Below are 24,152 nucleotides of genomic sequence, written 5' to 3' on the forward strand. Positions count from 1 at the left end.
CAGCATAGGTAAGGTGTTTAGTTCCGCAGCTCCTGCAAGATGGAGCTGTTCCGCCGGGTGTTCAATTAGGAGCCGCCCCGGGGGAGAATGCCCTATCCCCTGAAATCTTTGAGGCAGCCTGAGCCACCCAAAATTAGATTGAGATCGACGACCAGGATTGCACGGAAGTCTGAGCGCCACCCCAAATGTAATGCTAAACTGTTATCTGTCTAATGGTATTACTTTTATTGTTAGCACCTTTTAATGTTGTAATTGTTATATGGTTTTATGATCACTATATTATTTATTGTTGTTTTTATCCTGCTGTAAGCCGCCCTGAGCCAGCCATGGCTGGGAAGGCGGGGTGTAAATGTAATAAACAAATTAATTTAGCTTAGTTCAATTTTACTGCTTTTCATTTGAATATCTCAGGGCTGTTGTTGGGTGCGCTTAACTGTATTTCGTTTTGCCTTTTCCCCAACCCCTTCTGAATCCAACCACCCTTTCCCTTTTTTCCTCATTTACAATAAACCTTTTTATAAAGTTTTTTTTTGGCTTTACTTAGTACAGTCCATTTTGGGGGGATATTTCTCTTAATATCTTCCCCATGTGCTAGACTGCACAGGTGTTTCCAGGTTGGTTATGTTATTTTGTTCATTGCTTTACTACTGTGCTGGAAGACTACCTTCTGAGCAGGTCAGTCTAGAACAGTGATGGCGAACCTTTTAGAGACCGAGTGCCCAAACTGCGACCCAAAACCCACTTATTGATTGCAAAGTGCCAACACGGCCATTTAACCTGAATACTGAGGTTTTACTTTAGAAAAAAACAACTCATACATTAACTTAAGATGATCCAAACAAAGTAAGGAAAGCAATCCCAAATGCTTTCGCTTACTTAAAATTATTTGGCAGAGAATTCGACACTTTAATGATGGTCTGGGCCTGGCTGGGGCAATGGCACGCGTGCCCACAGAGAGGGCTCTGAGTGCCGCCTCTGGCACCCGTGCCATAGGTTCGCTACCACTGGTCTAGAAGGTCCTGAGTGGTGGCAGCTGGTTACCAGGGTTATTTCCAGGGAACCCTTAGGTTAAGGGAGTTTCCCAGCCAGAAAAGGCACCATTTCCCCTTTCCTACCACAACACTCAGGCACAGATATTCAGAAGGGGAGGTGGAGTCAGAGACCACTGCATCCAGAGCAGTTCTCCCTCATAGGGGAGAAGACCCCAAGGTTAGAAAGTGGGACAGGACAGAAAGACTAAATCCTGCCATCTTTCGGTCAGGCCTGAGCAACAGCATCATCCCCCCCCCCCAGCACCAGAATGAGGGGCAGCCAGGAATGGCTGGATGCCATTTTTGTGGGTGAGGTAAAGAGAACCTTTTGGAAAGGACCACTTTTCAAAGTCCTCCTCACTGAAGAAGGCAAAGTCTCGGTCCAAGGATACCTCTCTTTCTTCCCTTACACATCCAGGAAGCACAACAGCCATAGCCCGTAATTTTGTGGACAGCGGGGTGCAGAGGCATTTCGGACTCTCGCCATACAGCCATTTGCTTTTATGAATTCCACATCATCTTCCATTGACATCACTCCTAACAAGGCAGCAAGAAGTGATAAGACAAGACCAGGCCCCAAGAGCTCCCTGTTTCTATTCTGAAAGGGGAGATGAGGAAGGGAGGAAAGGCAGGAGCCAGGTTTCCCTATGAACAGACACCAGACCACTTCCATGGCTACAGGGCTCCTTTTGGCTGGGAAGAGAGATTAAAATGACGACTTCTTGGTTTCAGGTGTTCCGGGAGCCCCTCATACCAACATAACAAAACCTGTGCCTGAAGGCCTCATGGGACGACATCATGAGGCTGGGGTAGGAGGGGGTGAGTGAAGGAAGCCTTGGTCTTCTGTTCTCACTCCTGGGCCAGGCACATTGACTGATGGAGGAAGAGGGGAGAAGGTGGGTCAGCCTCACAAAGGGGGGGGGGGAAAGAAAACATCCTAACTTCTTCCTGGGATTTAGAAGAAGAAGAGATTGGATTTATACCCTGCCCTTCACTACCCTAAGGAGTCTCAGAGTGGTTTATAATCTCCTTTCCCTTCCCCTCCCCACAACAGACACCCTGTGAGGTAGGTGGGGCTGAGAGCTCTTTTGAGAACTGCTCTTGAGGGAACAGCTCTGAGAGAACTTGTGACTGACCCAAGGTCACACCAGCAGCTGCCTGTGGAGGAGTGGGGAATCAAACCTGGTTCTCCCAGATTAGAGTCCACACTCCTAACCAAACTAACTAAAAGAAGGGACAACTTTGAACACTTTTGTGTGTGTGTGTGTGTGTGTGTTCACATCAACAGGAGAAAGAAATAAGGAGTAAACAAAGGTAGAAAACGGAATGATGAAAAGACAAGACCATGAAGTAAGAGCAGGATAGAACGTACAACAAACACTGGACTAGACCACACTCCTGGGGTTCCCTTCCTAGAAATGCCCTCCTGAACCATACTGTTTTTTCACAATCCCTGAAATGTCAGACATGTGAGACCCTTCCTGATCACCTCAAGCAGGCCATTCTACAAAGGAGACGCACCACGGAGAAAGCCCATGACACACGGTGGCTGGGGAAGCTAAAGGGAGGAATGCCTCCCCAATCATTCTTCCCTTCCAAAGCCAGTGTTCCCCTCCCTGAGTAGGCTTGAGATTTGGGGGGGGGGTGGCAGAGCAGAGAAAGAAAGCAACTTTAAATGCTTTATTAAAGACCCTGATCACCGGCTGGCTTGGAAAAGGCATTTGTCTCTTTAAATGCCTTCTCCAAGCCAGTCAGCATGGGGGTCTTGGAAGATGCATTTAAAGTTAAAAGTTGCTTTCTTTCCATTTCTCCTTCCCTCCCCCCCCATTTGCTTTCTTTCCACTTTCTTTTTCTTGCTTTCTTTCCACCTTTCTTTCTCTCTCTCTCTTTCTCCCCTCCCTCCCCATCTAAAGTTAAATATCATTATTGATATCTGTTTTTACCCCTTTTGTTTTTATTTTTGGCAGTCTCAATTAATGTTAATAAAAAGCAAGTTTGCATATCTTTCAATAAAAACATGTGGGTTATATTTGTTCATGTCTTGTGGCTCTCAAAACATCTGATGTTTATTCTCTGTGGCTCTTCTGTTAAGCAAGTTTGGCCACCCCGATCCATCCTGTGGTATGAACAGAGAGACACCAGGGACCCTCTTCACAAGTTCTCAACAAATCTCAGGCACCAGGGCGCCATGGCCTCTAGAAATATTGATTGTGGTGCCAAGTAATTTTATCAGTCATTTATTGCAAGCGCCTCTTGGCGCTTACAATGTTCATTTAGGTGAGAGACCGAGGTTAGCTTTTTGTTATGATATTGTGATGGCAACCAATGATGTTGTGATGGCAACCAATGTTATTCTGCATTTATTTATACACTACAAAGCTTTTGTTTCAGCTTTATGGAAAAAGAATGGTGAAGACTTTAGAATTAGGGGTTGTGGTTGCAATAATGGGAAAGTATGGTCATCATGAAAATATAAAACCCAGAAGGCTGAAGAATGTCTAAATAATAAGTCTAAATTTGTGGCTTTAGATCCCCATCCCTACATTTTGAGGGTGGGTCTTGAAAGTCAAGGAAACCGTTAACAATGAAACTTTTATTCTCTCTTCTGTGATTCTTCTCAACAGCCCTGACCTGTGGAAGCTTCTGGACCCTTGGTGCTGACTCACTCAAGCCGCAAGAATATGGTGCCTGTCAGGTTGTCTCTGTCAGCCATTCGTTTGCCATGTTAACTTTCATTTCTCTGAGCTCGCTGGGGAGGGGGCGGGGAGTGAATGGAAGGAAGGCATAAAGATGCTTTGCTCCACTAGCTGGTAACCGTTTCCCAAGCAGACCTCCTGTCTGGCAAGAGACTACACCGACCTTGAAGCTGTTGCTAGGAGCTATGAGATAGTGGCCTGTGCGAATAGGGGACAGTGGCACGCTTTTGCCAGGCAGAAATTACGGGATGTGTGATTGGATCTCGACTGCTGGGGGGGGGGTGTCTTTCAAATGGGGTATAATTGTGGCTGGGCGCCAAACCTGGCCAGTTCTGACACAGTTGGTTTATACCTGTATCGACTACATATCTCAATAAACAAATCTTCCAACTGAAGAGTGCTGTTGGGAGTGAGTACGTACGGGGGTCTGACAGTCTCCCTCCCCTGGCCTCCCTCTTCTAATTTCCTTCCTGCCCCACCCTCTCCTTTTCCTCCTTCTCTCCCTTTGCTCGTTTCTACTTCTGGGTAGGCCAAGTGAGTCTGGAAGACACTGCTGAGCATGACTGGGGATGCTGCCTCCACCTCGCCTTACCCTCGAAATGTGATGGTTGTACACTTTCTTCTCAACAAAACAAACATTAAAAGTATAGCTTTGGTATTGCCACACCAACCAGAAAAGTTAATATTTGAGCCACCATCGATCCAAAACCCACCATGCAGAAGCAGAGTCCAGAGATTTCCATACTTAACAGTCCATTACACATTTCATGCGAGAAGGGCCTCGTCCCAGAGGCACACTGTTTGTTCTTCATGGCAATCCTGTAACGTATGCTAGGTTCAGAAAGTGACTGGCCAAGTGTGGATCTGAACCAAGACCAGTGTTCCCTCTAAGCTGAATTAGTGTGAGCTAGCTCACAGTTTTTTAGCCTCCAGCTCACAAATTTTTGTCTTAGCTCAGGAAGGACGGCTCCAGATCAAACTAATTTATGCAGTAGCCAAATCACTGGCTCACAGCTTTAATGCCAGTTGCTCACAAAGTAGAATTTTTGCACACAAGACCCCACAGCTTAGAGGGAACATTGACCAAGACGCACCCAATTGTAACCCAGTACTGTAACTGCTGAACTGAATACACAGGGATCAGATGTGGCACAAGCTGCCTGGCTCAGGCAAGAAGGTTTCTACAATTTCACAGGCAATTTTTACAAACACGTAACACACTTGCACCAGACTATCGTTTTAAACATTTTCTAATCACCGATCTGTAAAAAAAATCCCACAAAACACAGAAAAGAGTATTTGACTTCTGATGCTGTCTTGTGAGACTCAAGGGGGGATCCATATTTCAATACACTCGCTATTATACTCCAAGGATACCCCGCCTAGTTCTAGGATGCTAGATATTGTTCGGTGCTACTCTGCAGTTAGCGAGTTTTCCTTTGGATCTGAATTAATCCCAATGGTGAGACCCTGAAAAGATCACAGCAGCCTGAACCCCCAACACCTGGACAACAGAAGAGGAGCCTCCTCGGAACCAACTATAAAGGAAGTTTAATTCTCGTGTGGATTCACTAAGGGATGTGAAGACGTGATCTCTGCTCAGGCTCTTGCCACACCCTGAGCATCTCCATTCTCCCCGTGTGGATTCCTTGATGCTTACGGAGAGCAGAACCGGTCTTGAATCTCCTCCCACCCATAGAGCACATCTTTGTTTTCTTCCCTTGGGAGATCTGTTTGAGGCTTCAATCATGGCTGAAGTTCTTTCCACAATCTGAGCATTTATAGTGTTTTTTCCCCCCTATTTGAATTTTGTTTCTATGGCTATGGTAAGGTTTTCCACATAGAGGCAAGCTCTTTCCAAGAGTTTTAATGGTTTCCCTTCTGTGTGGACTCTAGAGTTGCTGCTAATGTATGAGATACGAGAGGAGTTCTTGGCACACGCATAGCAGCTATGCAGTTTCTCCACATGTGGGTTCTTTCATGCCGCTGAAGGTTGCCATTGCACTTGAATCTCCTTCCACACTCTGAGCATTCAAAAGGTTTCTCCGCTGTGTGAATTCTTTCATGTCGTTGAAGATGGCAACTCCTACTGAATTTCCTACCACACTCTGAGCATTCAAAAGGCTTCTCACCTGTATGAATTCTTTGGTGCCGTTGAAGATCGACCCTCCAGTTGAAGCTCTTTCCACACTCTGAGCATTCAAAAGGTTTCTCCCCTGTGTGGGTGATTAAATGCTGTTGAAGATGGCAACTTTGACTGAATTTCTTTCCGCAAGCTGAGCATTCAAAAGGTTTCTCCCCTGTGTGAGTTCTCTGATGCCGCTGAAGATTGCTACTCCAATTGAATGTCTTTCCACACTCTGAGCACTCAAAAGGTTTCTCCCCCGTGTGAGTTCTTAGATGCTGTTCAAGATGCAAATTCCTACTGAATTTCTTTCCACACTCTGAGCATTCAAAACGTTTCTCCCCTGTGTGGGTTCTTAGATGCTGCTGAAGATGCAAACTAATACTGAATTTCTTTCCACACTCTGAGCATTCAAAAGCTTTATCCCCTATGTGAATTCTTTGATGCTGCTGAAGATTGCCACTCTGACTGAATTTCTTTCCACATTCTGAGCATTCAAACGGTTTCTCCCCTGTGTGGATTCTTTGGTGAACAAGGAGCTGAGATTTGTATCTAAAATACTTTCCACACTGAAAGCATTTATATGCCTTCATTCTATTATGCTTTGAAAAATGTACATTATCCTTTTTTCCATCAGAGAAACTCTTTCCACTCCCTGAACTGATGAATGGCTTCTCTTCTGAATGAATTCTTTGGTGGTGAATAAGGTTTGCTTTGTATGAGAAGCTCTTGCCACAGGGTGAGCAGATATACGCTTTCCCTGCTGTCTGGATTCTTTGGTGTCTAAGAAGCTCTGATCTGCAGCTGAAGCTCTTGCCACACTCCAAACGTTTAGGAGTGTTCTTTCCACTATGCATTCGCAAGTGGGTATTATATTGTGTTTGATCTGAGAAGTCCATTCCACACTCCAAGCATTTGTATGTTTCTTCCGCTGTGTGAATTAATTCATGGAAATCCCTTCCCTTTGCTCCATCTCGATTCCCAAAGTTTCCTTTCACCTCTTGATTCTTGGTTTTTCCCGATGGTAACCCAAACCATTCCTCATCTTCCTCGTTCTCCTGATCACCCCCTGTGGGAATAAAGAGCGAGACCCCATTAGCACCCACAGAAGGAGGCCTGACCTGCTCTCGAAGTTCTTTCTAACAGAGCATATTTCAGTGGTTTCTTCTTGCAGTACATTGAAGCATCCATTTATTTACATTTTAATGCGGGGAGGGCGGGGTATAAATGAAATAAAATAAAATAAATAAACAAACATTAAACCTAAATCAAAGAAGCTTTTATACGGCTCCTTACCTGTGTGAATTCTTTGATGTGAAGTAAGGGTTGTTTGGCGACTGAAGCGCTTTCCACACTCCAAGCAGTTATATGGTTTCTCTCCTGACTGAATTTGTTCCTGGGAAACAATGTTCCTTTTCTGAATAAAGACCTTTCCAACACCCCCAGTTTCATTTCCTTTTTCCCTGCAGTGGATTCTCTGGTTATAACGGAGGTCTCCCTTCCTTCTGTTTTTCGCTGGCCTTTCAGCTTGGTCTGGAACTTCATGGGAGCCTCCTCCTCGGAAAATAATGGATTTCTCCTTCTTCACATCTGTGTCATTTCCCTCCTTCCTTCTGGTTCCATCTGAATCTCTCAAGTTTTCACCAGAGTCTTCCTCCTTAGCATTTTCTGAGGATGACCCCAGTAATTCCCCGGTGCCCTCCCCTATGTGTCCTGCTGGAATAAAGAGAGAGGTCCTGTCAGATCCTGTCAGCAGCCATGCAAGAAATCAAGTCAGATGGGTCACTCCTGTTTCCTGCAGGATATTTTGATTCCTCCCTCAGAGCCTCCTTCAACCCCACAGCAAGGAGCTTGACACACCTTTTGCCTGGTCTGGCCCTGCAATGGAGCCAGCTTTATCCTCTGCCTTTCTCTTCCCTCCACAAAAATCCCCATATAAACACTTTAAGGGGAAAAGGGGCTGAAGATTTATTCCACCTCACTTCATATTTGACTTGCTCTGTACAAGAAGACACATGAATACATGCGAACCTGTCATTGGTCCATCAAGGTCAGCAGGTCCCCAGGGTCTCAGGCAGAGGTCCTTCACATCACCTATGACCTAGTCTTTTTAACGGGTGATGCCAGGGATTGAACCCAGGACCTTCGCCGCACAAAGAAGATGCAGAGGTCTTTCACATCACCTGTTACCTAGTCTTTTTAACTGGTGATGCCAGGGATTGAACCCAGGACCTTCTCCGCCCAAAGAAGATGCAGAGGTCTTTCACATCACCTGTTACCTAGTCTTTTTAACTGGTGATGCCAGGGATTGAACCCAGGACCTTCTCCGCCCAAAGATGATGTAGAGGTCTTTCACATCACCTGTTACCTAGTCTTTTTAACTGGTGATGCCAGGGATTGAACCCAGGACCTTCTCCGCACAAAGAAGATGCAGAGGTCTTTCACATCACCTATTACCTAGTCTTTTTAACTGGTAATGCCAGGGATTGAACCCAGGACCTTCTCCACCCAAAGAAGATGCAGAGGTCTTTCACATCACCTATTACCTAGTCTTTTTAACTGGTAATGCCAGGGATTGAACCCAGGACCTTCTCCACCCAAAGAAGATGCAGAGGTCTTTCACATCACCTATTACCTAGTCTTTTTAACTGGTAATGCCAGGGATTGAACCCAGGACCTTCTCCACCCAAAGAAGATGCAGAGGTCTTTCACATCACCTATTACCTAGTCTTTTTAACTGGTGATGCCAGGGATTGAACCCAGGACCTTCTCCGCGCAAAGAAGATGTTCTTCCACTGAGCCACGGCCCTTCCCGTTTTGATTTTCTGTGAGTGATGGTCAAGTACTAAAAAAAATAATCATAAAATCCAGAGAGTTTTGTGATAGGTGTGACATGGGGCATGAGTTGGTTTGCAGCCTCTGAAAAAGGGGAGGGAGTTAAGCCTTGTCCAACAAACCGAACAGTCCAAAAGGGACCACCCTAGTTTCTGGAGGGGGAGAGAAACGGGAAGGCCCAAATGCATCTAGGTGATCCCTGCAGGAACATGTTGATGGGACATGGGCTTCATCCAACAGGGCTCTTAAGTTACCAGCCTCTCTCTTTCTCGAGAATATCAGGTTCTCTGGAGGATCAAAGGACAGGGAAGCAGCCCTTGATAGGAGAGAAGGAGTCACTGCTGGGCTCAGACCCAGAAAGAGCTTCCAAGATGCCTTGATCTCAGGCCCCAGAAGGCCTCCCTCCCTCCATACCCAGTGAGTCTTCTTCTCCATCCTCCTCTTCCTTGATGTCCATGAAGGGATGCCTCTGCTCACTCTCAGATGGAGCCTCCCCTGTCTTGGAAACCCATCCAGCAGCTTCCTGCAAGGGTACCTGTAAGAGCAAAGAGAAACATACCCTTTCAGGGCAGAGTGGCAAAGAGAGGCAGAGGTGAAGGTTCTTCCACCCCCCTGACCTTAGCAGATTTACTGGTATGTGATACAGAGGAAAGGAGGACATAGTTTCCACAAGGCATATAGAAAATTTCAAGTGTCCCATTACAAAACACTGTTATGGAAGTGAAATGCACAAAGAAGGCACTATCGCCAAGAAGGTTAAGACATGACGACAGCCAGGGCTTTTTTTGTAGAAAAAGCCCAGCAGGAACTCATTAGCATAATAGGCCACACCCAACAGCGGAAATTCATTTGCTTATTAGGACACACCCATGACAGCACAGCTCATTAGCATATTAGGCCACACACCCCATGTTCGCAGAAGTGGGGTCATCCAGACACACTCACTTTTTGCTTCTTATTCTGTTTACCTTGTTTGTTGTCCAAACCCAGGGCTTTTTTATAGCAGGAACTCCTTTGCATGTTAGGCCACACACCCCTAATGTAGCCAGTCCTAATGAGTTTCTGCTGTTGGGTGTGGCCTATTATGCTAATGAGTTCCTGCTGGGTGTGGCCAACTCGGGAGCCAGCCGGAACTCCGTTCCTGTGCGTTCCTGCCCCAAAATAGCCCTGACGACATCCACTGAACTATACGGGAGGAGGGAGATGGGGGGAGGTCTTCAGGACTTTCCAGGCAACACCTGTCACCTGCGGAGATGACAAAGGGAGCAGGAATCTCAAGCATCCAGAACACCAAGACCCGCTCTTTCACCGGGAGGGTGACCCCATCAATACAGACCCACTCATTGGTTCCCAGGTTGAGAGAGAATTCCTCCCCACCCAAAAAAGCTGGATTGCAGCGTACTGGGAAATGACGCAACAGACCTTTCCATGACACCCAGGCACTCCTCTGCTCCCCCGATATGGACAGAGGGTCTCAGCCACTGCTGCACCCCAGGCCTTCCCACACTCAGGACACACAACACAGAAGGGCCTCACCTGCTTCTCCTGCCTCAAGAGGAGCTCCTCGGCCAGGGCCACTGCCTGGGAGCAGCTCTCGGGGCCGCTCTCCCTCACACGGTTCTGGATCTCCGGGGGCAGGACACTTAGTAGTTGCTCTAGGATCAAGAGCTCCAGGATCTGCTCCTTGCTGTGATTCTCCACTCTCAGCCACCCACAGCACATTTTTCGCAGTTGGCTGTAAGCCCCCCGTGGCCCCTCGGCCTCCTGGTAGCAGAAATGCCGGAACTCTTCACGTTGCTTCTCTCGGCTCAGGGCATCCCCTCGCAAGATGGCTGCCTTCACCTTCCCATAATCCTCTCTGTCTTTGACATCCAGACTGTTAAAGGCCTTTGCGGCTTCTCCGCTGAGGGCCGGCAGGAGTCGGATCACCCACTCATCTCTGGGCCACCGACAGGCCTCGGCCACTTGCTCAAAGGAGGCCAGAAAGGCCTTGGCATCCTCCCAGGGTGAAGGTTTCTCTGGCAAGTGTCGGATTCCCCATCCACAGTGAGAGGATTTCAGTGTCCTCAGGAATTCCTGCCACTGGGCTTCCCACTGCTCAAGGGGAAGGAGTCCCTCCCCTGCAGGCTGATTCATTGGACCTCTTAGTCTCCTTTGCAAGTTCTCCCTGATACTCGCAGCCTGGAGGACATGAGAGGTTATTCCTCTCCCCTCCGATACTTCTCCTAATTTGGAACCTGTGGGAGTCTCTTTCTCCATTTCTGGCTCTGGAGGATTGCTTCAAGAGTTGCTGCTGCACGACTGAAAACTCTACAATGTTAGTCTCTTCCACACACAGCTTCTTCCTGGAGAGAGGAAGAACACGGAAAAGAGACAGAAGAGACACACAATCCCTCAACTTCCGGTTTATGTCCCCCATGTGACTTTTCTGATCAGATAAACTGGTTATATTCAAAAAGGTGTTGGTATGATTCCATATGTTTAGAGGTTTTTCAAATGCACGCAGCAAGGTGCTAGTTACAAGGCTTCTGATTTCTCTCCTGCAGGGCTCTTTTTGTAGAAAAAGCCCAGCAGGAACTCATTAGCATAATAGGCCACACCCAACAACAGAAACTCATTAGCATATTAGGCCACACCCTGACAGCACCGCTCATTAGCACATTAGGCTGCACCCCCATGTTACCAGAAGCCCAGGGCTTTTCTTGTAGCAGGAACTCCTTCGCTATTCCATTTACCTTGTTTGTTGTCAAAACCCAGGGCTTTTCTTGTAGCAGGAACTCCTTTGCATGTTAGGCCACACACCCCTAATGTAGCCAATCCTAATGAGTTTCTGCTGTTGGGTGTGGCCTATTATGCTAATGAGTTCCTGCTGGGCGTGGCCAACTTGGGAGCCAGCCGGAACTCCGTTCCTGTGCGTTCCTGCCCAAAAATAGCCCTGCTCTCCTGTCAGAGAAAAGTCCTTCGAAAAAATTCCTTCTTACAGTGTGTGAAATGCCAGGAAGGCTCTTCCACCGGAGAGGAGAGGCCAGAGAGAACGTGTAAGTTTATCTGTTTGCAGGCACCTGCTTCAAAGAGCTCTGCTGTTCCAATTAATAGACCTAAACTCAACAAGGAAACACAGTAGAGGGTTATATGCAATCAAAATATACTGTGTAAGACCAATAAATAATTACTTTTGATATTTTAGCGTACTTTTTGGTGTTATTTTAAGTGGAATTAAAGCCAAATTAATTATACAAAATATCCACAAATGTTACAAACCAGTCACAACATCTCAAAGTACAAAAAGTCCAACAACAATGAAAAACAATTTCAAACACTGCGGAAAGAACATAACTTCATAGTTGTATTCATAACAGCCGCAGTAAAAAGATACAAGATCCTAAAATTTTAAAGGCTTGCTAGAAGATAGTGCACTTGCAAGCAAGCCATTAAAATTGTCGGATCTTGTATCTTAATTTGGACCATCTGCTAGCGGTCATGAGTATAGAAAACTACCTTTTACACATTTGTGAATATTTTGTACAATTAATTTGACTTTAATTGCATTTAAATTAACACAGAAAAATACAAAAAAACTAAAGATATACAAAAAAATACACTAAAATCTCAAAAGACATTATTTACTGGCCTTACACAGTATATCTTGATTGCCTATAGCTGATTAGCAGACCTGGTACAGAGGGGACATGGCTTGGTGGCATAGAGCCTGGTTTGCGTGCGGAAGGTCCCCGGTTCAATCCCCAGCATCTCCAGTCAAACGGATGAAGTAGGAGGTAATGTGAAGGCCTTTGTCTGAGACCCTGGAGACAACACTGGCTTTAATAGACTCCACAAAAGGCACCTTCATACGTATAGCGTAATGGGACTGGCTGCCCTTCAGGGTTGTGGATTTCCTGGAAATAACCAGGCCTTTGAACTGAACCTGAAAACTAAGGGGGAGCCAATGGAGCACGTAAAGAAGAGACTCACTTTGCCTAATCCCTGATACTGAGCTCTAGTGTTCTTCATCACCTGAAGTTTTCAAGTTGTTTTCAAGGCCTGTCCCCTGTGGAGTTCAGTCCAGTAGTCTAGTCTCAAGGCAGCACTTCTCTGGAGCCTCTGCCAGGTATGCTATCTTTGGTTGGTTTCAAAGGAGATGCCAGGGACAGAATCAGGGATCTCCTGTGTGCTATTCATTTTATTTTATTTATTACTTCAATTTATACCCCACCCTTCCCACGAGCAAGCTCTGGGCAGCTTACGTAAGTTGGTATCCAGTACCATAAAACCATATACAAAAGTTAAAAGATTTTTAAGCATTATGAACATTAAAACGACCTAATTATTCAAGCGCTCTCCAGCCTCTCCCCATCACAGAAAGGCCTTCCGGCCTCTCCTGTGCCCACCTGCCCTTCCTGTGTCTTGTCCAAAGGAAGGACTGCAACTCTGAGAAGGCAATATTTTTTCTTCTGCAGCACGTGGCATTTTTTCTTTCAAAGCTCAACGAGAATTTGAAAATTCACATCCTTCTGGGAAGAACCAACATTTCACCCTCTGAGAATCCCCCCCCCCCCCAATATGCTCCAGCTCAGTTCCGGGCCCCTTTCCTGTGTCCTGTCTGGGAACCCTGGCTCTTTCTTTGTAACGTTTTAGTAGGAAAAACGCTGCTGCTTTATGTTTTGCCTTTTCTTTAATCCAGAGAGGAAAAGATGACCTGTGCCTTTCTTTCCAGCCCCACCTTCTAGCCAGAATGTTTATTCTCCGATTCCAGGTGAGGAAGGTCTGATTGTGGTTACTCAGCAGGGATGGGGAGGCACTCTGTTCACGCTCAGAGGCAAGCAAAAAATAACAATCTGGAAGGGGGACGGAGAGCATGAGGTTCCCTTAGGACTCCTGTACCCACTCCCTCAAGCGAAATCCCTGCATCTGTTACAACCAAGCTGCATTTGCACACCACCCTCCTGCTCCAAAGCAATCCCATTGACACTAACACGGAAAAGATTCTTTTTCTCATAAGTGCAATCCCCTCCCATCCCCTCGGCTCCAGATCCGATTCGCTTTACTCGCGTTCCCTGCAGAGGTTCAGCTAAATGGAGTCAGAGGCGACCGGGACCCTCCTCTCTCTCAGACCGGGGGGGTCCATGGGGGGTCTCCATGGGGCCAACTCTCTTCCCCCTTCCCAGAGTGCAAACCCCTCTCCTGCCGCATCAGACTCTGCAGCGAAACCTGCCAACCAGTCCAGCCCGCACGGCTCCGTCCTGCGCCTTTAGCTGAGGTTACACCTTCGCCAGAGATCCGCAGGGGAATCTGTTCTCGGCCAGAAGGAACCAGGGGGCCGGATCCAGAGCTGGCAGCCCGACTCGGGAGCAGAGAGCGGACCGGCCTGACCACCTCCTCCTCCTTTCTGGCCCTGCTCTGCCCCAGGGACCCCCTCCCCTGCAGGCCTGCCCTACCTGGGGGGAGCCTCTGTCTCTCTTCCCTCCCACGTTTTACCCTTCCAGCCGGTCCCCGGTCCGGATCCAGCCTCGGTCCTCCAGTTCTCCTGAAAACAAAGCCGGATCCTCAACGGTGGAAGTTGTGCAGGCTACTTAGGAAACCCAGCTCTATCGCTTTAACCCTCTCAAGCCTTCAGATGCAAAATAAAAACACTCTTTAAGGACGGGTTTACGTGGCTTAGCCGTCTTGGTCTGAAGCAAGCAGCAGAAAAACGTTTGAGTCCAGTGGGCACCTTTAACTCCAACAGAATTTAATTCTGGGTATAAGGTTTCCGAAGCAGTGTGCCTGCACACGGAAGCTTATAACCAGAATTAAATTTTATTGGCCTTAAAGGTGCCCACTGGACAGTCCTGGACTCCAACTTTGTTTTTTAAAGACTGTTTTTAAGGTAAAAGCCAGGCTTTCTTTTAGCACCCTTTTCTGTCCTGGGACGCCTGCTCTCTAACCCTGGGGGTTTAATATCTGGCGATGGTTGCTGGGTGGGGCTAGCAGGAAGGCGCTCTGTTAAGAACATAAGAGAAGCCAGTGTTGGATCAGGCCAATGGCCCATCCAGTCCAACACTCTGTCACACAGTGGCCAAAAATACCAGGTGCCATCAGGAGGTCCAGCAGTGGGGCCAGGACACTAGACGCCCTCCCACTTTGCCCCCCCCCAAGCACCAAGAATAGAGAGCATCCCTTGCCCCAGACTGAGAGTTTCTATCTATAAAAGGTAAAGGTTCCCTTGCTCAAAAGCCAGTCGAGTCTGACTCTAGGGTTGCGGTGCTCATCTCCATTTCCAAGCCGAAGAGCCATCGCTGTCCGAAGACGTTTACGTGGTCATGTGGCTGGCATAACTAAACACCAAGGCGCACCGCACGCTGTTACCTTCTTGGTACCTATTTATCTACTTGCAATTTCTTGCTTTCGAACTGCTAGGTTGGCAGGAGCTGGAACTAGAGACGGGAGCTCACTCCGTCATGTGGCACCCGGGTCTCGAACTGCTGAACTACTGACCTTCCACAGCCTGCAGTTCAGCGTCTTAACCACTTGAGCCACCGCAGCTCCCGTTCCTATCTATACCTTGTGGCTAATAGCCACTGATGGACCTCTGCGCCATATGTTTATCCAATTCCCTCTTGAAGCCGTCCATGCTTGTCGCTGTCACCATCAGGACCCTGTAAGCAATCTTTGGTCTCCTACTACCAGTCTGAAAGCCAGACTGAGAAGAGTGAAGTAGTAGAGACTGCCCCCTAGGTGGAAGGAAACATGACTTTCTCTGCTCTCTACCTCTTTTCTTCCCAGTTCCATTGCTTTCCAGCTTAAAACCAACTGAAAAGGATCCAGCTGCTGCAGTTGCCAGCTATTTGATCAGCAGTGATCCAGTAAATCCCTCAACCCCCATACCCCTCTATAGGTCCCATGGCAAGTGAAGTTCTCTGCCTGCCATAGCCCAGAGGGTACTTGTGTACCAGGGAATTCTTTAGCCCGAAATCCAAGTCTCCATGGTGAAAACAGCTTCACTGCTGACCCCGAGCACAACTTCAAGGGATGTTTGCTGGTAGAGCCCCTCTGTCTCTCGATATTATGACCCCTGATCTGAGAGTTATTCTAGGCACTCTGCAGTGGATGTCAGAGAAGAAGAAGAAGAGATTGGATTTATACCCCGCCCTTCACGACCTGAAGGAGTCTCAGAGAGGTTTACAATCTCCTTCCCCTCCCAAAACAGACACCCTGTGAGGTAGGCGGGGCTGAGAGAGCTCTTTTGAGAACTGCTCGTGAGAGAACAGCTCTGAGAGAACTTGTGACTGACCGAAGGTCACACCGGCAGCTGCATGTGGAGGAGTGGGGAATCAAACCTGGTTCTCCCAGATTAGAGTCTGCGCTCTTCACCACTACACCAAACTCATGGGATGCTCAGCCCGCCAGCAATTCCACCTTGTTCAGGGCCAGGAAGGCTCTGACCCGTTTCAGTTCCTTTCTTCTTCAGACCTCCCTTTGGGAAGCAGGAAAGATCCCTCTCAAGCCAGTTCAGTCCCTTCTTAACATGAAGGAAAACATTGATAGTGCTGTGCCCTTTTCTCCTCAGGTTCCATTCTTCCAGACTTTTCAAGAGCGCGGCCAAGAGGCCTGCTGGTCCTGGGATGCCTGAAGCCAGGTCTCCTCTGGGCTGCTGAGAGAGCATCGGGCAGAACTGGGTTCCTCAGCCGAGACAGCGGCCACCACCCTATTTCCCTCTTCCCTTTCAGATTTGTTGTACGCACAGTCTATATGTGACACTGTTATGCACTCAGCACTCTGTCTGCTTTAGTAGACTAACCTTAGTGGACTCAGTTAGCACCTATGACATACACAGACATACAGATATGTCAAGTGCCATTGATGATTCTAATTACAGAGATAGAAATCAACTATGAATATATATTCAGGTATTCACTTTGGTTCAATGCTTAAATGCATTCTGGGAAAAATACTAAATGCTGACAAGCAGTAACTGATGCTCCTGATGGCTAGCTGTGACTGCACATGTTTCTGATGTCAGCTCGCTTGCGTTAGATGGAGAACATACTGCATGATGTACCCATATCTGTTACATTAGATACTTTTTGGAACTTCACAGCCTGAGGAGAAGAAGGCCTATTGTTTAGCTGTAGGAGGTACATTTTTGCCTGTGAAAATCCAACCCACAGGTTCGGGCCCAATCAGAATGGTGTGACGGATATGTGACAAAGTTTGATGGAACCGATAATTCTGATTTATTTGCAAAGCGTCATAGTGGGTTTAAAACCTTATGCCTTCCATTGTAACCCTAGGGAAGAGCTGTGGGTATTCTAGGATTCAAAACCTTGTTGTACCTATATTTTCCCTCCTTTATTAATAAAGTTTTTTTAGTCTGGATTCTACTCTACAAGACTGCCAAGTGCTTTCTCAAATTGGGCTGGGGAAGCGCAACCCGTGACGGAGTTTCTGTCTTACAGATTCTGCACTCAAAAGCAGAAGAGGCCCTTTGAGAAGATGCTGTGGGGCTGCTGATGCATACATGTATCTGATGGGGCTTCTCAACAGAGGTGTCTGGGGGAAGAGAGGGTGACCCTTCTCAGACCTCAGACCCTTCTGAGCTGCAAAAGGGAGCCTCTGGGCAGAGGTAGACCCACTCAAGGGAGGTTTCTGAGGGGTCTCCTGTTCAGCTTCTAGCACAGATCTTCAAGACCGTGAAAACAGTTAAACCCTTAATCCCACCCACAACAAGGAATGGAAGCTGTTAACAATAGGGAAGCAGAACCCAAAGAACTCTTAGATATGCCTCAACTCTACCCACGGTCCACGGTCAGAAGGCACATAATCTGTCAACCAAAATGGTTTCTGCATGTGCCTATCCACTCCAGTGTCGCAAGTCCACTCACTGGCTCAGTGCTTAGATAGCCATTACAGCTTCCCCCTCATGATTAAAGATATAACCTAAGCAGGGGTTGTTTCGTAGAAAAAGAGCTAGGGGAACTCATTAGCATAACTCATTAGCATATGCCACACCCCCTGACATCAGGGGCCCGGTGGTGGACCTGCAAGGCTGGCGGGAGTGCGAGGAAGCCCCGCCAAGGCCCTCCCTGGCCCCAGGCAGGCAGGGGTGGGGAGAGGCGGGGAGGAAGCAACTTACCCTCCCTCTTCTCCTGCCTCCTCCTGGCTGAATCAGGGCCGGAAGCGGGGCAGCTGGAAGCGGGGGGCGGGGCTTCGTCATGTGCCCCACCCCCCGCAGCTCACCCGGGGGGGACTGCGTTTCCCCGCGATCCCCCCCGAAATGACCTCTGAACCTAAGAGGAACATCAGAAGAGCCCTGCTGGATCAGACCAGCAGTCCATCTAGTCTACCATCCATTCCTGTCTCACATGGTGGCGAAGCAGTTCCTTCACACAGCCAATAATAGGGCTTCCCCTGATGTTACCTCCTGGTTCTGGGATTCAGAGGTTTAGTGCCCCTGAACATGGAGGTTTCCCCTCAGTCACCATGCCTAGTAGGCAATGACAGACTTACCCTCCATGAATCTGGCTAATCCCCTTTTGAAGCTGCTTTTTCCTGTAGCCATCACTACACCCTCTGGCAGTGAATGCCACATTTTAATCTCTCTGTGTAAAGAAGTATTTCCTTTTGTCCATCCTGAGTTCTAGTCTTTTGGGAGAGGGAGAAGTTCTTTTTGTCAACTCTCTCCACCCCACACATAATTTTATAAACTTCTATCATATCCTCCCTTAGTCATCTCTTTTCTAAACTGAAAACTCCCAGACTCTTCAGGCCTTCCTCAAAGATTTAGGAAGTCATACAATCTCTCAACCAAAAAGGTTTCTGTGTTTCCCTGCATTCAGAAGGCAAGCCCATGTCTTTGGGAGCAGAGGCATGGCAACTCAGGGTATCCTAGACCCAAACTCTCTGTGATGGGCCAATTGGCCTTTCTCTATAGGGTCCTGTCAGAGGCATCAGAATTTCTTGGCAATCCCTCCTCAAAGACTAGATTCCCCACCGAAGATATAGGGATCTGCAGTGATGTATCCAGCCTGCATTCCTCCATGTTCCCTTTTGGGAGTCTTCCTCCTCCTTTCCCACTGACTGCCCTTTCTTTTGTTTCATGAATTCATTTACCAGTGCTCTGCATACTACCCAGGCCCAATGTGTCCTTTCAGCCCATTACATCCACCGAGTTCTTCCCAAGATTCCTCTGTAAGAATGCATCTCCCAAAAATGTGACGCAGGACACGTGCAGCTGCTTCAAATGCATTTCTCAGTGCTCTTTTCCCAATTTTTCCAAAGGTTCCACCCCGTCAGCCAACAGGGAAGGTGGACCTCAGCACCCAAGAGTACTGACTTTCCCTCTCATCAGCCAGAATCAAACCATAGATTTCTCATGTCTGGCTTCAGACCCCTGCCAGAGCTATTCATGAGGGGGTCGAAAGGGGAGGGGGGGAGTCCGAGACCCGTGCCTCCAGAGCAGCTCTCATCCAAAGAGGAGAGAGAAAGACCCCAAGGTTAGAAAGCTGGAGAGGATGACTAAAGACTGAATCCCAAATTGGCCTTTCTCTATAGGGTCCTGTCAGAGGCATCAGAATTTCTTGGCAATCCCTCCTCAAAGACTAGATTCCCCACCGAAGATATAGGGATCTGCAGTGATGTATCCAGCCTGCATTCCTCCATGTTCCCTTTTGGGAGTCTTCCTCCTCCTTTCCCACTGACTGCCCTTTCTTTTGTTTCATGAATTCATTTACCAGTGCTCTGCATACTACCCAGGCCCAATGTGTCCTTTCAGCCCATTACATCCACCGAGTTCTTCCCAAGATTCCTCTGTAAGAATGCATCTCCCAAAAATGTGACGCAGGACACGTGCAGCTGCTTCAAATGCATTTCTCAGTGCTCTTTTCCCAATTTTTCCAAAGGTTCCACCCCGTCAGCCAACAGGGAAGGTGGACCTCAGCACCCAAGAGTACTGACTTTCCCTCTCATCAGCCAGAATCAAACCATAGATTTCTCATGTCTGGCTTCAGACCCCTGCCAGAGCTATTCATGAGGGGGTCGAAAGGGGGGGGGGGGGGTCCGAGACCCGTGCCTCCAGAGCAGCTCTCATCCAAAGAGGAGAGAGAAAGACCCCAAGGTTAGAAAGCTGGAGAGGATGACTAAAGACTGAATCCCACCAACGTCCTGTCAGGGCTCAGCAGTAGGGACATATCCCACCCTCTGGCACCACCCCCCCCCTGGCACCAGGAGGAGGCCAGCCGGGGGGGGGGGCAGGATACCTGGATGCCATCTGTGTGGGTGAGGTGGGGAGAACCTTCTCGTGGTGCTGGAAAGGAGCATTTTTCAAAGGCCCCCTCCCTGGAGAAGGCAGGGGCTTGGGCCAAGAGTCTCTTTCTTTCTTCCCCTCCATATCCAGGAAACATGAGAGCCATCACCCCCCATACACACACACACACACAGAATTCTTTGGTGTGGTGAAAACACACCAGAGACTCTCCCCTTGCATTCCCTTGTTTCTACAGATTACACCTCACTCTCAATTCACCTGACCCTTAATAGGGCAGTGAGTGAGAAGACATAAGAACAAGTCTCTGCCCCCAAGGAGCTTCCAGTCTCCATTTTAAAAGGCGAGCAGACTGTGGAGGGAGCGAAGGGGGGAAGGCAGAGGTCGAGGTTTCCCCCAGGAGCAGATCAGTGAACTCTAGAAGGTTGACTTCTCAGATTCATGGGTTCCAGGAGCACCTCACTCCGACACCACAAACCGAGTACCCGAATCATGCCTTGTGAGATAACATCATGAGCCGGGGCAAAGAAGTGGGTGAGGGAGGGGAAGCCTCTTCCTCCTCTTCTCGCTCCTGGGCCAGGTGCATCGACTGAGGGAGGAGGGGAAGAAGCTGGGTCAACTTGGTGAGGGGGTTGTGGGTGGGGAGAAACAAACACTGAACCCTTTCCTGGGTTTTTAGGATAGAAGAACTCTGAAAATGGCAGGAAGAGACGAAGAACAAACACTTGCAGGAAACGTCACGATAAAAGGACAGTTTTCACACAATCTCTGGAACGTAAAAAAATTATGGAAGATGCCAAGCGTACCTATCTGCAGGGTGACACCTTTGGAAGGTTTTGCTCAAATGATCAAAGTTGTAGCAGCGGAAGAGAGCGGGAGAGCCGGTCCTGAAGGTATGTGGATGATTAGGCCTTTCATGGCTTTGTCAGGGATAACGAAAACCTTGAATTTAACTTGGTGAATGATCATGAATGATGAAAAGACTACAGACAGTGATTGCCCAACAGTGACTAATAGGAGCACCTGAGTTGCCCATATACAGTGCATGACAGCAGTCTAGCCTCAAAATTACAGTAAGTCTGGCTCTTAAATTTTAGGAGGTGGCTCCTAAAGCCAAAGAAATTTTGTCAAGGCCTGCCAGCCCTGTAGCTAGCAACTTTTACTGGGGGGGGGGATTTTTGCTTAGGGGGCAAGCCATTATACCAGCCATTATATGTCTGGCCATGACTTCTAGGTGCACACGTGCACACACATGCACAAATGAAAAATACAAAAATACCAAAAGAGAAAAAGAGGGGGGGGGTTGAATCAAAAGTATGGCATTGGTATTCCCACATCAACAAAAAAAATTAATTTTTAGAAACACAACCAATCCAAGACCTACCATATACCAGCAAAGTCCAGACATTTCCGTACCTAACAATCCACTAAGCATTTCTTGCAAGAAGGGTCTCACCCCAGATGCACACTATTCTTCAGAGCAATTCTGAAAAGTATGTTAGTGATTGGCCAAGTGTGGCTGGGAATCCAGATCCACCCAGCTGTAGCCCCACACTCTGGCTCTTGAACTTAAAACATGGGGATGAGACAAGGAGGAAGAGGCCTGGCTGAAGCAAGAGGATTTCTTTTTACACTTTAACAGATCAGTTTTTAAAAAAACACTTAAAACCCTTGCAATGAACTATTGTTTTAAAGATTTCCTAATCACCAGTCTGAAAAAAACCCACAAAACACAGAAAAGGGCATCTGACTTCCCCCTTCTGACAGTGATTTGTGAGAATCAAGGGACATTCACATTTCAAAACATTCACTTACAAACGCCAAGGATACCCTCCCACCCCCCTGAAAATCTGACAACTGCCTGAGCCCGTCACGTCTGGGCAATTCAAAAACACCCTCCACAGAACCTATCTAGGGCCGTTCAAGCGGAAAGTTTCACCCTTGTGTGGATTCTCTGAAGAACATGAGTGTCTGATCTCTTCCTCAAGTTCTTCCACATACTGAACATTTATGAGGTTTCTCTCACGTGGATTACTCAGTGCTTAAGGAGGGCAGAGCTGGTCTGGAATCTCCTTCCACCCTCAGAGCACATCTTTGCTTTCTTCCCTTTGAGATCTATTGGAGACTTTATGGCTAAAGCTCTTTCCACGATTCAAGGATTTATTCTGTTTCTCCCGTAGGAATCTTCTTTCTTTCTTTCTTTCTTTCTTTCTTTCTTTCTTTCTTTCTTTCTTTCTTTCTTTCTTTCTTTCTTTCTTTCTTTCTTTCACTATAGTAAAGTTTCTGTGCAGATATAATCTCTTTGCAATAGTTTTTATGGTTTAACCTCTGTGTGGACTTTATGGTTGCTGTTAATGTATGCAATATGAGACAAGGTCTTGTCACAGGCTTAGCAGCCATTCAGTTTCACCTCATGTGGATTCTTTGATGCTGTTGAAGATGGCCACACTGGAGGAATCTCTTTCCACACTCATTCAAAAGGTTTCTCACCTGTGTGGATTCTTTGATGCTGTACAAGATGGCAACTCTGGATAAATTCCTTTCCACACTCCGAGCACTGAAAAGGTTCCTCCTCTGTGTGGGTTCTTAGATGCCGCTGAAGATGGTAACCCTGACTGAATTTCTTTCCACACCCAGAGCATTCAAAAGGTTTGTCTCCTGTGTGGATTTTTTGATGCCGTTGAAGATTGAAGCTCCTACTGAATTTTTTCCCACAATCTGAGCATTCAAAAGGTTTCTCCCCAGTGTAGATTTTTTGATGCCACTGAAGATTGGCATTCCAGTTGAAACCCTTTCCACACTTTGAACATTCAAAAAGTTTCCCCTCTGTATTGGTTCTTTGATGCCAATGAGGACTGGAAATCCAGTTGGAACTCTTTCCACACTCTGAGCATTGAAAAGGCTTCTCTCCTGCGTGGGTTCTTAAATGCCGTTGAAGATGGTAACTCTGATTGAATTTCTTGCCACATTCTGAGCATTCAAAAGGTTTCTCCCCTGTGTGGGTTCTTAGATGCTGTCGTAAATTGAAACTCTTATTGAATTTCTTTCCACACTCCAGGCATTCAAAAGGTTTCTCCCCTGTGTGTGTTTTTAGATGCTGTTGAAAATTGTAGCTCTGATTGAATTTCTTGCCACACTCTGAACATTCAAAAGGTTTCTCCCCTGTGTGGGTTCTTAGATGCCGCTGAAGATGAAAACTCCTAATGAATTTCTTTCCACACTCTGAGCATTCAAAAGGTTTCTCCCCTGTGTGGGTTCTTAGATGTGCAAGGAATTGAGATTTGTATCTGAAGCACTTTCCACACTGAAAGCATTTAGATGCCTTCATACTACTATGCCTTGGAAAATGCAGATTACCCTTATTTCCTTCAGAGAAACTCTTTCCACTCTCCAAGCAGATAAATGGCTTCTGTTCCATATGAATTTTTTGGTGCAGAATGAAGCTTGTTTTATGCGAGAAGCTCTTCCCACAGGATGAGCAGATATACACTTTACCTGCTTTGTGGATTCTTTGGTGTCTAAGAAGCTCTGATGTGCAAGTGAAGTTCTTTCCACACTTCAGACGTTTAGAGGTCTTCATTCTACTGTTCTTTTCCAAACAGGTATTATATTGGACTTTGTCTGAAAAGTCCATTCCACATTTCAAGCACTTGTATGTTTCCCCCCCAATGTGAACTACTTCACAGAAATCCCCTCCTTGGCAAAGATAGGGTTGATTCCCCTTCTCAAACAGGTGACTTCCTTCTTCTCCCTTTGCTCTGTCTAGATTTTTGAAGTTTCCGGTCAACTCTTGATTCTTGACTCTTACAGATGATAACTCATGCAGTTCCTCGTATTCTTCATTCTGCTGATCATCCCCTGTGAGAATAAACAGAGAGACCCTATTAGCACCCACACAAGGAGGTCTGACCATTGGTCAATCAAGGTCAGATTTGTCTACTCAGACTGGCAGCTCTCCAGGGTCTCAGGCGGAGGTCTTTCACATTACCTATTGTCTAGTCCTTTTAACTGGAGAAGCTGGGGATTGAACCTGGGACCTTTTGCATGCCAAGCAGAGGCTCTTCCACTGAGCCACAGCTCTACCCACACTGATTTTCTGTGCTTGATGGCTTCATTACAAAAACCTGTCATAAAATCCAAGGAGTTTTGTGATAGGTGTGACAAGGGGCATGAGTGGGCTCTCAGTTTCTGAAAAACGGGGGGGAAACAAACTAAACAGGAGCACC

The 24,152-nt window shown here is 47.2% G+C and overlaps 2 protein-coding genes across 2 annotated transcripts in view; both read right to left on the minus strand.

The window, feature by feature from the left end:
* Positions 1-5,138: 5,138 nt before the first annotated feature.
* Positions 5,139-10,946, minus strand: LOC107116310 (zinc finger protein 436-like). Its single transcript, XM_015418215.1, has 4 exons — positions 10,224-10,946; positions 9,102-9,222; positions 7,139-7,565; positions 5,139-6,446 (listed from the first exon to the last, which is right to left on the minus strand). Exons 1-4 carry the CDS (start codon positions 10,944-10,946, stop codon positions 5,594-5,596), a joined length of 2,124 nt encoding a protein of 707 aa, XP_015273701.1. The 3' UTR covers positions 5,139-5,593.
* A 1,477-nt stretch (positions 10,947-12,423) lies between these two features.
* Positions 12,424-24,152, minus strand: part of LOC107116311 (zinc finger protein 543-like) — a 13,484-nt gene continuing 1,755 nt past the window's right edge. The window contains exons 3-7 of the mRNA XM_015418216.1: positions 22,957-23,784; positions 22,627-22,836; positions 22,417-22,500; positions 14,163-14,211; positions 12,424-12,619 (exon numbers count right to left, since the gene is read on the minus strand). Of these exons, the coding sequence (XP_015273702.1) occupies positions 12,424-12,619; positions 14,163-14,211; positions 22,417-22,500; positions 22,627-22,836; positions 22,957-23,784 (1,367 nt within the window). The remainder of the gene's footprint in view (positions 12,620-14,162; positions 14,212-22,416; positions 22,501-22,626; positions 22,837-22,956; positions 23,785-24,152) is intronic.

The sequence above is a fragment of the Gekko japonicus genome, unplaced genomic scaffold, assembly GCF_001447785.1.
Source record: "Gekko japonicus isolate JY-2015 unplaced genomic scaffold, Gekko_japonicus_V1.1 scaffold2838, whole genome shotgun sequence".
NCBI lineage: Eukaryota > Metazoa > Chordata > Lepidosauria > Squamata > Gekkonidae > Gekko > Gekko japonicus.

Excerpts from the sequence above, each read along its gene's own strand:
- LOC107116310 (XM_015418215.1), bottom strand. The coding sequence starts at position 10,946 with ATGGAGAAAGAGACTCCCACAGGTTCCAAATTAGGAGAAGTATCGGAG. Across the intron at positions 9,223-10,223 it reads TCTTGAGGCAGGAGAAGCAG|GTACCCTTGCAGGAAGCTGC; the intron begins GTGAGGCCCTTC and ends TTGCTCTTACAG. Across the intron at positions 7,566-9,101 it reads TGGAGAAGAAGACTCACTGG|GACACATAGGGGAGGGCACC; the intron begins GTATGGAGGGAG and ends TTATTCCAGCAG.